The 12,275-nt window shown below is 48.1% G+C and overlaps 4 protein-coding genes across 4 annotated transcripts; 2 read left to right on the top strand and 2 right to left on the bottom strand.

Moving 5' to 3' along the window:
* Positions 1-19: 19 nt before the first annotated feature.
* On the top strand, positions 20-1,768 carry M430DRAFT_56820 (hypothetical protein; the record flags this gene model as incomplete). The annotated part of the gene is made up of 2 exons (XM_024868639.1): positions 20-121; positions 174-1,768. The coding sequence occupies 2 exons, from the start codon at positions 20-22 to the stop codon at positions 1,656-1,658; spliced, it is 1,587 nt and encodes a 528-aa protein (XP_024723006.1). The 3' UTR covers positions 1,659-1,768.
* A 355-nt stretch (positions 1,769-2,123) lies between these two features.
* M430DRAFT_40188 (hypothetical protein) lies at positions 2,124-4,450 on the bottom strand (the record flags this gene model as incomplete). The annotated part of the gene is made up of 6 exons (XM_024867377.1): positions 2,124-2,348; positions 2,408-3,063; positions 3,120-3,474; positions 3,529-4,215; positions 4,267-4,352; positions 4,414-4,450. 6 exons carry the CDS (start codon positions 4,448-4,450, stop codon positions 2,124-2,126), a joined length of 2,046 nt encoding a protein of 681 aa, XP_024723005.1.
* Positions 4,451-7,173: 2,723 nt separating this feature from the next.
* M430DRAFT_16902 (hypothetical protein) lies at positions 7,174-8,385 on the top strand (the record flags this gene model as incomplete). The annotated part of the gene is made up of 1 exon (XM_024863550.1): positions 7,174-8,385. One exon carries the CDS (start codon positions 7,174-7,176, stop codon positions 8,383-8,385), a length of 1,212 nt encoding a protein of 403 aa, XP_024723004.1.
* A 974-nt stretch (positions 8,386-9,359) lies between these two features.
* Positions 9,360-10,605, bottom strand: M430DRAFT_96973 (hypothetical protein; the record flags this gene model as incomplete). The annotated part of the gene is made up of 3 exons (XM_024870000.1): positions 9,360-10,001; positions 10,046-10,273; positions 10,345-10,605. The coding sequence occupies 3 exons, from the start codon at positions 10,603-10,605 to the stop codon at positions 9,360-9,362; spliced, it is 1,131 nt and encodes a 376-aa protein (XP_024723003.1).
* Positions 10,606-12,275: the final 1,670 nt, after the last annotated feature.

Here is a 12,275-nt window from a genome sequence, read left to right as displayed (position 1 = left end):
ACTGGTGAAGCTGGTCGCCATGGATTCTAAGCAATTTGGATCCGAGAGTACCTCGCAAGTATTCATAGCGTCCCCATTAATGATTGGGGTTGGAGTGATAGCTATTGTCTTGTTACTTCTCGTGTGTATTATTCCGGCCACGTTGATAAGTATTGACGGCTGACATTGTAAAGAGAGAAGCATACCGGACGGACGTACCAAAGGTCGCTGGGATCCCCGAGGTGCCAGGCGGCCTTCCTTTTGTCGGTCATCTCCTTCCTCTCGGAGGTCGTCAGAAAAGAGGTGATTCCGTCATTTTCTCCAGATGGGCTTCTAAACTCAAGTCCGACATCTTTCAAATACGGCTGGGGAGCCAGCGCGCTATAATTGTCTCATCATGGCCACTGATCAAGGATCTCTGGGTCACAAATTCCAACGCTCTTATCGATCGTCCTTGGCAACCTGGCTTCATAAACCATCTGGGCATCGACATTTCTAGCTCACCAATGACACCCACGATCAGAAAGTGCAGAGCAGCAGCTATGAAGGCACTAGGCAGCCCCATGTGGCCAAGTTACTATCACTTGTTGGAACCCAACTCTGTGAAAATGTGTCAACAGATTTACACGAGGGGACAGAACGGAAAATTGCCTACAGATCTGTACCCTTATTTCCGTCAAGTCGTGACTGACCTCTGCTTGTCTCTCACATACGGTGCTCGTATGGGTGACATCGATGATGAATTCTCTCTTCAGCTTCTACATGCCCTTCAATCTATCACCGAAGTGCGCTCATCCACGGAGGATTTCTCACACTACGTACCATTGCTTCGCCTCATCCCAAAGAGCACATCCAAAACTATCGCTGCGGAAAAGGTACGCCGAAGGCTGTTGGACATTTTGTACGACCAGTATCTGGAAAAGGTAGCAAAGGGTGAGACGGTCAACTGTATTGTCTCAGAACTGGGGAAAGAAAAGCTCACTCTGGAAGAGCTCCGCGGAACCTGTAATTCCTTACTACAAGCCGCGCCTGATACCGTTGCTTCAGGTATCTATCAAGCAGCAGGGTGGCTCTCCAGCCACGAAGGCCGAATGTTCCAGCCAGAGGCGTACAAAGCCATTCTTGATGCATACGATGGCAACCGAGATCAGGCATGGGATATGGCATTCCGCGAGGAGAAAGTCCCATTGATAGCATCTCTGTACAAGGAAGCGCTACGATGCTACTCTCCCACACCATTCGCTCAAGGCCGGGCAACAGTCAAAGAAATCAACTACAACGGGATAAAGATCCCCAAGGGAATCACCATGATCATGAACGCTCAGGACGCAAACCTTGACCCGCGGTATTTCGGCCACGATGCAGCGATCTTCAACCCTGCTAGATTTATCGGAAACGATAGCAGCCTTCCAACTCTTGCGTTCGGAGCTGGAAGCCGTCAATGCCCTGCGACGAATATTGCGAGTCGCATCATGTATGCCATGCTCACGAGACTGATATTGGCTTTTGAGATCAAAGAGGCCAAGGGGCCAGGGATGCGCCAGCCGAGCCTTGACAAGAGGGACTTCTCCGATGTGCATGGACTTGTTGATGTGCCGAGGCCGTTTGACTGTTACCTGGTTGCTCGTGATCCGGTATGGCTGCAAAGCCTTTCCACAACGCGAGGCAAGAAAGCATAAGAAGACAGGATAGAGGTTACCTTTTATTCGTAGGAACATCGTATGTACATGTGGTGATCGAACTACTTTGTTTCAATGAGTAAATATTAACTGATCTTGGCGAAATCCCCTCTCAAAACAAAAAAGGAGACGTTTCTAACCCGATATGTTCGAAAGTGTTGTCTTTGTCATTTCCAAATTTGCGAAAACCTCAAACGAGCTTATCAATGTTCGAATCAGCTACGGAAAGTGACGGCCAGTAGTGAGTGAAGCGGATTTCAAAGTTACTCTTTGATATACATGCAAAGGTGCAAGTCACCGGCCATTACAAGTGGTGATCTGGGGGTAGTTCCACTACTTTGTCACATTATCAGGAAAATCCGGTCTCATTGATTTATGTATATCAATTTTGATATCTAGTTTGATAGCTAAGAGGAGCTTTGAACAACCTGATCATATATGTCTTCCATATTGCACAGTCTCTTCTTAAACTTCAGTTGTCACCTTGTGGTGACCTAGGCCCTTCTCGCCTAGATCACTGCTAGAGGCCTCCGAATCTGCAGCGACCACAACACCTTCAGTGCTAGTATGGTGCTTTGGTGTTTTACCAAGACAGAACTTGGCGAACAACACGAGAGTTTCACGGCCTTCCCAGAGTGGGAGAAGTGTAATTATGCCTGCAGCAAGGAAAGCCCAAATGAAGGTCACGACCTGTTCAATAACATTAGTACGAATGGACGAAGATATGAGGAACGAGGAGGAAGACTTACCACCCAGCCACGGAAAAAGGGCTTTGAGAAGATGTAATGGCTTCCATACATTGGCAGCGGCCACAGAAGTACGAATGCCGCACACAAGAACGCAGCAATGCAAACAGCATACCACTTGGCCTTTTTGAGCTTCTTGTCCATCTCAGGCGTCATGTGTTCCATGTTAAGCTGCTCGTCAAGCTGTTCCCGAGTCAAGCCCTTCACATCGCTGTCATCAATGACTTTCATCTCCGTTTGGAAACGGCTCCAATCGAAGTCATCACGACCGAAAATAAATGTGCAGAGTAGAGAGTAGACGCAGCCTGATACAAGAGAGACCGCATTGCCGACTACAAGAGGGTAGACGCCGGAGGTGGTCGCGATAGTGACACTGCCTTCAAGAGCATAGGTTGAGCCGAGCCAGGAAGCGGCGGCTGTGAGTGCGCCAAGGGTTGGTGCAACTACTACAGCAATTTTATTTTGGCCTTTCCACAGGACGGTGCTGTAGATTGGGAACACGGCGCATGAAGTAAAGACTCCGATGATTGTGATGAGGTAGTTGACACCGATATCAGTCCGTGAGATGCCGGTAGCGATAGCGGCCATGCAGACACCCCAGATAATCACACCGATATGGGAGATCCTGACCAACTTTGCGCCGGTTGCGTTCTTCTCAACTAAAAATATGTCAGTTCGTTTGGGTAAGTCAATTTCAAGAGTGAGCAGGGCTTACTGTAACTTCCGTAAATGTCATATGTCCACACGGCCGAGATCGAGACGACATCAGCACTGAAGCCAGATGTGCAGGCCATGAAAACCATCAAGCAGACAAGGACGGCACCACCGTCACCCATCAGAGCCTTTGCTGCGTAAGGGAACGGGAGTCCTTGAGCAATCTCGGCTGCACTCATCGGGTTTGGATAGGTTGGCCATGCAGGTGAGCTCTCTAAAGCCCTAGCTGCGAGACCGAATGTGGTTGCCAGACAGAAGGGAATTGCAAACCATGATAGTCCACCAATCATATATCCTGGGAGGGTGGCTTCTGGACTAGCTGTAATTGCTTTCTGGAATAACTGAACATCAATGGTCTAATGAAGATACTGTCAGACAAGTAGAAAGAAGGAGGGATTGAGGGTATCCACCGTCGCAAAAATAGCACAGTAGAAAACAAGACCTAGCAGTGCTCCAGTTTGTGACCTCATAGTCAGATATTCACCACCTGCATTTCCTGCAACGGGAGCTGACTTGGCAGCTTCACGCAGGAGATCGTACACCTTGTCAGGAGAGCCCAAAACACTTGAAGTTGCGTAGGTAACGAACAGTCCCAGTAGAATCATAATGTAGATGATGATCGTATGAACGTAATCTGTCAATATTGTCGCTTTGATGCCTCCAAGCAAAGTATAGACGGTAACGCCAATTGGAAGGATCCATATCCCGGCGATGGTGTTCATCCCCGTCAAGGCGTGGAAGACAGCAGCACCACCAAGCAAGATACCAATACAGTTGATGAGGGCGTAGATTGTGGAGAATATGATGAATGATATGTGTCCCAATGCGCCATATCTGATTTTTGCAACTTCCAAAAACGTGTGAGCTCCCGGGGCACGGCGTTTGAGCTCGATGGCTGCTGCAGCAAAGACGAAGATCTGGACAGTGGCCCCGGCACCATAGTAGTAAGCACCAGAAACACCGAATTCATATGTCCACGCTGTAGATGTGAGCAGAGTAGCCGCCAGCGTCCATGAGGATACGACTGCTGATGCGACAAGACCAGTTTTGACAGATCGTTTGGCAGTCATGAACATCTCAGATCCCTGAACTTCATTCTGCATCTCAAAGTTAGGAGTGCATTTTCAGTGAGTATCCGTAGGACTAACATGGAATCGAGCCAGCAAAACCGAGATTCCCCACATCGAGATAGCAAAAAAAGCACCGACTCCAACGAGAATGCCATAGCCCACGCCTTCGAGTCTATGTCAGCACTTGATCTGTGAATGTTCGTGGACTCTCTTTCAAAATCTTACCTTGGGACAGGCCTGCCAGCTGCACGCTATCGGCCATTATAGAACTTCACTCCTGTATTAGCAGTTTGCAAGTTGGTCAATGTCCCTTCGTTTTGGGGTCTTCCTGTTTTCCCACCATCAGGGTCGTATATGTAAGGTACTGACTGCTCTCCACAGCGGCACAAGATACCGGAGACAAGGAATGGGAATTGTTTCCTCTTATCTTGAAACCTACAGTGGGGTGAGGACAGTTTGGATCCGGGGTATTCGCACTTCCCCGTATTCAAACTTTCGTCAACTCACGTGTATTGTAGACGCAATTTTAAAGATAGGGATACGACAGATAAGGCCAATCTAACTTTAAGATGGGGGCCAGGATGCGGTTGAGTCCAAGCTGTTTATCTAGTCCGCCCTGGCCCGTTGACATTTTCACAACGGTTTATAAAACGCAAAGCCACCTCTGGTAACATCGTTGTTTGACTTCCCCACTCTTGATATGTGGGTAAAGGCAAAAGGCATAAAATGAAGAGATGGAGCCGGCCAACTTGGCCACAATTCTGTCTGTTTTGATTGAAAGCATCGAGAAAAGGAGAGGATGATAACAGAGATATCATTTCTGTACAGGATCGGCTCGGCAGATAAGGGATTAGATAAGAGATCGGGTCTCCTATAGTGGGGGCGCCTACAAGCGAGCTGATGATTAGCGCAAGTTTTACCGTAATTATCACCACCTCCCCCTATCTAGGTGCCCGGCCTATTCAATCAAACAGGTATTCTGATCATCCGTATTCTAATCAATTGGCATTGCTGCTGTATATGTCTTTGAACGCCGCCTTGAACCTGGCGATCAAGCGGTTGTGTGTAAGCGCTGCAAGACCTGTCTCCTCTCTAGCCGCGGAGCCCAATAGCGAGCCGAGCCGTAGTGAAGGCCCACTGGCCCACACCGACTTACTGTCCCTTAGGTAAGACGCGGGGGGAACTAGTGCATTACAAGAGTCTTGCCTCGAGGTTCGACCACAATGCCCTCCTAAGTTCTTCCTTCCAGCTTCTCTCTTCAATGTTGTTGTCTCCCAAGTTTTCTTGGCTTGATCTTCTCCCAACCATGGCTTCGGTGGTTGTTGCAAACAGGTCGGCAAAAGGCAAAATGACTTGGGTGTTTTGTTGGCCTACCAAGATCAGTGTGGTAATCTCTCTGCACACCATCGCATTCTTTCTCATTGATTGTAAGATAACCAGAATGTTTTAACTCTCCTGTCATCAAGTAGAGTATAGCACTGAAGCTGACTGCAGAGTTCATTGAAGCAAATTTTGCTTTTTCTTATTGACAAAATGCTACTTGGCTAAATATGCTCGTTGGTAAGTGCTACAATTTGCCTTAACACTCGGGCCTGAATCCCAGATTTCAAAAATACAACCATCATCCCTCCTCATACGACTCAAATTATGCTATCTGGATTTCTCACCATACTTGACCACGAGGATCTCGCGGATACGTCACTCGCTCACTGCATCTACTGTCAAGAGATTCTTGTAGGTTATTGTTGTAGCATCATACAAGGCAGGCGTGTTGTCTTGTATTTTGTCTATGAGAGGGAGCCAGATGACTTGAAATTTCTGTATCGGCGAAATGAGGCTTGTATAAAAGAGAATGGGACGCTTAGCTGTCCTTGGTGAGTTGGGAGCGGGACTTACTTGACTAGTCTCACACGCATGTAATAAATGACTCCCTGTGGGCTTTGATCTATAATATCTGTAACTCGCCTTTGTCTATAAATCCTCTGAGTTACTGGGTTTGGTTCCCGGAAGTTTCATTAGAAAGCGCTTGAAAGTTGAAACCACCAGCCTGGACAATGAACGCCGGAGCGATCTTCCTAAATCCTCGAATCTTTTTTTTCTTGCCATTCAAATCTTGAAGTGGGATTTGACCAACAGTACTTTGCATCTACAGCCTCGCGCATCAGCCCCAGACTGTCGAAGAACAAATTCCACTGATTCTCCAGTCAAAGATCACACCTCATTGTCTTTCCTCCCAAAGTCTCGCAAATAAGCTTCTTCACAGCCGGTAAGTACTGTACTTTGATATCCTGTTCACTCTTCTAGTCAACCTGAGGGGGAATCTACTTATAATACTGGAAGCTCGTTGTATCAAGTTCTTTGACAATGTAGTAGGGCTTTTTGGATTTGTAGAGTGGAGAGACGGCAACGTAGTGGAGCAGCTAAGATCAGCCGTTGATGTCATTGGACCTCAATAGGGGAAGCTTACACCACAAGGATGCTTTTATTATTAGGAGTCACAGGCATTAATTTACATATTGGTAGAAATCTGCACTGATAATGTCTTAATTCTTTTTAAACTTCATGCTACTTCACGCTAAGTACTGTGATGAGAAGTGAAGTTTTGTCTACTATGTTGAGTTTACTCTGTTGGGTGAGCTGCCCATCCCGACAACCTTAGCGGGTCAAAGCTTCAACTTGTTGGATTCTGGTGCGGCGGTGCCTACCTACCTTAAGATTAGAACCTCAGTTAGGGCCCAATTTCAGAGACTCTGGGGCACACAACCACTGGATCACAACCAGACGTTTATAGTACAAATGACGTGCATAAGGAGGACATTCAAGGTATATAGGAATTTTATTTACTACTGTAGAGTAGAGGTTGTTCAGTCGATTCAGTACTATTGATCAAGTTCATATATTGCTACCTGAGACACCTCTATCTAGAAGACAACTCATCCCGCTTCAACGTCACGACGATATTTGACTTCAAAGTCAACGTAACAAATGGCTCGCACCCGATCAATGCTGTGCGATTCCTTCGTACAGCCTTCAAATCCTTTGAACAAGCCATCAACAGATCCTAAGCATGCGCAGCGTACACCGGCGCCACTGTTAGATCTTCCCGCGGAGGTAATCCTCTCTGTAGTGGACTTCCTGCCGAAAATTTCTGTGGCGTGTCTTGCTCTTTGCAATCGTTATTTGAGCCAAGTCATTGGACATAGCGCTTGGGCATCTGTGCGACATCAAAGTAAAGCTGCCCGCATCAACTTTTCTTCCCTCTTGGCAAAGGATCTCCCTCAATACTTCAACTGCCCTGCTTGTCCGACGCTGCACCCAACGAGCGCAGTCTCCTCGTGGTCATGGACTGCCAGAACCTGTCAGATACTCCCCTGCGTCCGCCATAGCAGAGCCTTTACCTATCACGGTCTCTCCTGGTTTAAGCTGAAGTTTGCGCACATCCAGCTGGTCATGAAACGCCACCATCATGGAGCACCCCACGGGATCGCACTAGAAGCCCTCACTCACACAGCAATCCGATTCGATAAGAGACGTCAATTGACAACCCTCTTCTCAGTCGAGGCCCGCATCGTTGACGATGACCTTCTTATGCGTTTTCAGCAGTGGCTTTTCCTCCCCCACGCCGGTAACGAGCTCTTTCCCAAAGACCCTCTCAGCAATGCCCGCCCCAAAACGCACTTCCCCAAGCATCTCCTCCCCTATCTTTGCCCGCACCTGACCTGCTTTATCTCCGCCAAACTGTGGCCCCTCCTGCGCGCTCGCCGTGAGTCTCACACTGACACGGCACGCTCTCCACGAACCCCGCGGTGCAACAAGTGCCTTATGGACTATTCTCTTGAGACGCTCGACCTCGGGGGAAAAGGAGTTGCCGTGGGTGCCACAAAATGGCTCGATTTCGGCGCTGGAATTACGCCCAAAGACCCAAAGTGGTTGAGACATCTGGATACTTCGAAGGACTGCTATCCTTCGCGTGCACCACGTAGGTCTAAGCCAGAATCGTCGCACGTGCACGGCAGCATCAAGACGCGCTTCGAGAGTCAGGATGGGATGAGCTTGGAGGAACTTACTGCTTTGAACATATCGAGGTTATTCTCGGATCGCCAGTGCAAATCAGTGACGCAGGCGCCGGATGGGATGGTGTGGAAGTGGCGTACGCCCCTCAAATCGTCATGGTGGTGGGATCTGGATCCATCATGATCAAACAAGAAGGATCCCTTTCTTCGTTATTAGCCACTGTTTCTGAGATTGATTACCTTGATGCCGGAACTATCTGTATTCTTACATACATAAATCCACTGGAATATTCAGCCTTTCCCAACTCAGGAGCTCGTGTCAGTTGGAGAACCTGGAGTGTCTGTTTTAACATCTCACGTGCATCAAGTTCTCAGGATCGCACTCGACTCACGTTTCTTATCACGAGGCTGTATTTGTATCCACAGTTCTATTCCTTCCACCAACTCGGGGCCACTTGAGGGGGTGGTGAAATGTGTTCCTTTAGCTTCAGTTTTGCCTACTAGACAGCCAACTTTACTGCAGCTCACGACATAGCCTCAAATCAACTTCAACCTGGTTGCTGCAAGGTTGTAATTGCTATACCAACTACTCCTACTACTCGGCATCAAAGTCAATGGGCTTGAATTAGAGCTGAGTCTTCGCCAGGCTTCATCGTTGCCATATTGATTCTCTCCATATATATCCAACGACGACAAATAATCGTCAGTTCCTAAATAATGTGATCTCCTGATGGTGCTACTTACAGTGCATCAACTAACCGTCATAACTTATAAGAAGCATGCACACAAACCACACGAAGGTATCAGAGATGCTGTACATGACAATGGATTTGAACCTCTTCTTATGCCAGCTCCCTTTGACCTTGGAGAGCTAATCTTCCCGATTCTTGTGACAATGACAATCCTATGACATTTTTTTGCAATGTTCTTTAGCAACAAGCATGTCAGGGCTTGAGCATGTGACCTCGCTTCATGTATATAAGTAGCTTCTACCTAGTGATAAGTTGACAACAATTTGATGTCTTCTCACTACCCTTGATACACCATCATTGGCACGCCTGCTGTCAGGCCACAGCATCGGTCCTCAACTTAGGTCCGCATCAGGGGAATAGACACGAATTCATTCGCCGTAACGACGTCTATGTGGCATCTTCCTCCTCAGCCTACAGTCTCCTCGATCCAACTAAGCAGCACGGCAGCTATCTGATCGCTGTTTTTCTCCATGAAATGTAAATGTCCATTTCCATGGATCCCAATATCCGCCAGCTTCAGCCGTTGCGCTGGCACCCCCGCCTGCACCAAAAACTTGAAGGTGCAGTCATCGTACACGGCGTGATAGCTCGCCTCGCTGGTCTCAAGCAGCACGGGGATGTTCTTGAAATTCACCAGCTGCCGCGCCGGTTCCGCTTGCACAGTGCAGTTCGCCAGTCCCGCGGCATCATTGGCCCCGAGCGCCGTCTGTAAAGGCGCCGTGGTGTTCGTCGGCGCGGGCGAGTACGTCAGCGGGATGTCGGTCAGCCCGTACGGTCGAGTCGCACCAGACGAGAACACGGCATCGATGAAGGGTGGGCCCGTAGGCTCAATGCTAACAATGGCTTTCACTAAGTTGGGCCTCACGTCAGCGATAACCCACGGCATAAGTCCTCCCTGAGAATGAGAAATGAGAACCGCCGGGCCGATTTTGTCCAGGAGTGCCGCACCCGCGGCTTGCATTTTGGTTTCCTGGGCCACGGTGTTGGCCTGAAACTGCACATTTGACGCATAGTATTGGTCAAAGATGGGGTCACCCATACGCCCAGTCTGTTGCAGTGTTAGATCAATCTCGTGCAAAGGAGGGCACATACCCCGGGCCATTGTGTGTGCAGCTGTGATTGCGGCCAGAGATTGAAATGCTTCACAGCTGTAAATCGCTCTTCGATAATTTCAGCCGAATAGGTCGTCTGAGTGGTATTCCCCGCAGGGTTCCAGGGGCTGCGCGCGCGCTCTGTCTGATCAATGATATAGACAGTGAAGCCCTGCGTCAGGAAATACGTCGCCCATCCGGCGCCGCCATCTGGTTTATTCAGCCAGTTCTTCAAATAGAGTGTCAGTCGTGCATTTTCAAGGCAGATGAGAGGGACATAGGAGGATACGGATCACATACGGTCCCTGTCTGAGCTTGTCCATGAATGAGCACCAGCGGATACCGCTGCGATGGTCGGCTGGGCACTAATTTCTCCACATACATCTGATTCACAAACAGCGTCCCCGAGCTCGTGGGCTCATAATTCCCCCCGATGTAGAAATACTCGCGCACAGCCGCGACTTCTGAAGTGTTAGAAGCTGTCGTGATATTATTCACCGGCGTAGTTGAGGACAAGGCTAGTAGCGCAGCCGCAATCAGTACTGACCCGAAACTTCTCATCTTGATAACAGGTTCTATGATAGCTGGGCTCAAGAATGTAGTTCAGGATTAGGGGAGATGAGAGGAATGATTTGGTGATTGATATATATTTTGGAAATCAAACAAGGGTAGAGCTCATCCTCCGCCATGTACGTTAGTAGCTAAATCCCCACAACTATACTGGATACGGATACTGTAACGCCGGATTTTACGACGTACAGTACATCTACCGCGTTGATCGTCGGCCTATTAAACGACGTGGAGCGAAAGCCGACGAGTAGCTTGAGTTTCCGGCCGTTAGTGTCGAAACATTTTTATCTTAGATCGAGGAAGTCTTCTTCGAATCCTATATTCCCGACTTTAGAAGCACATAAGGTGTCGAATATCTAGGCCTAGATCAGGTAAATAACGTATCGGCCTCGCTTTTATGTAGGGTAGCCTGAAATAGTGAGTTCGAAATGTTCTGCTTGCGGAGACAAAGTCCTGACCTATCTTACAAGGACAGATGTGATATTCAGCTTCCGATTCTCTAGATATATGCATCTGTTTGGTGTCAGCTTGGGGGAATCAATACCGCTGTAATGGTGGGAACGGGCTAGCAATTCATGAGAATGAAATATTCGAAATGATCAATTTTAATTGCAGTCTTAATAACCTTGTGTCCTCCGAGGCTCCGCTTGAACCAATCTTATTCAACTACAAACCTTTCTGGATATTTCATGGCACAAAAACATGAACAAACATCAAGTGGCCACCGCGATCTGATTAACCCCAACATGATAGTCGCGTCGATATTCTAGAGATGCCTTGACTATTTGCCAGCTCGTGCGAAATATAGAGAGGTAACTGAGACTCTGTTCTCGCGGGGGTCTGGCTTGGGATTTTTGGGCAGCTGAAATGGGTGAGATTCTGAGAGCCGTGTTGAGGCATGACTCAAGGGAATTGTAAAAACAGTGTTATGATGGGCTGACAACAAAGATAGGAGAAGACATCTCCAACAGGGAATAGATTGAGGTCATCTCTTGCGATGGTGAAGCCGCAGAGACACTCGTCCCGGGTGTAGTAGAGCTTTGGTATACCCGGAAATTTCTGGGCATTGTGCTGAAGAGAGGGCAGGTCCTGAGGTGTCGTTCGTGAACGGTGAGGCAGCGTTGGAGGAAACAGCTATTTTGGATTTGGACTGAGCCACAACCCAGTAGTGACACACTAACATCACGTTGATAGTAGGGATAGTCAGGAGACTGCTCTGAGCGATCCAGCCAGGGATTATGGGTGCGATGTTCAATTAAAAGCACGCGCATAAGGGATCTTGTGAAGGGGAGGAGGTTCATTCAAGCTTAAACCTACGGTTTAAACTAGGTGAGTTTGGAAATAGCTTCGACAGTACTCTTCACACTGTACTGATGACTCGTAGACCAGATCCTGTGAACGAGGCTTGGACTGGAATGATTGGAGAACGAAAGCAATTGAGCTGCTTGATAATCAAAGATTTAAATTAGATAGTAAAAAGGTATAACAAGGCGGAGACGAATAAGCAGCATAAGACAAAGAAAGATAAGATCCGAGAGCCGTTTTGTCATGACGATCTATAAGACATGGGAAACAATAGGCTCGACATTGGGATTTCATTCCACCGCACATAGACGAGGACTGTTTAGAGACAATAGTCTCTCCCGGCGACTGACCTACTT

This window comes from Amorphotheca resinae (assembly GCF_003019875.1).
Source record: "Amorphotheca resinae ATCC 22711 unplaced genomic scaffold M430scaffold_3, whole genome shotgun sequence".
NCBI lineage: Eukaryota > Fungi > Ascomycota > Leotiomycetes > Helotiales > Amorphothecaceae > Amorphotheca > Amorphotheca resinae.
Note: the sequence above shows the minus strand (reverse complement) of the source record. Positions and strands in the feature narration are given on the sequence as shown.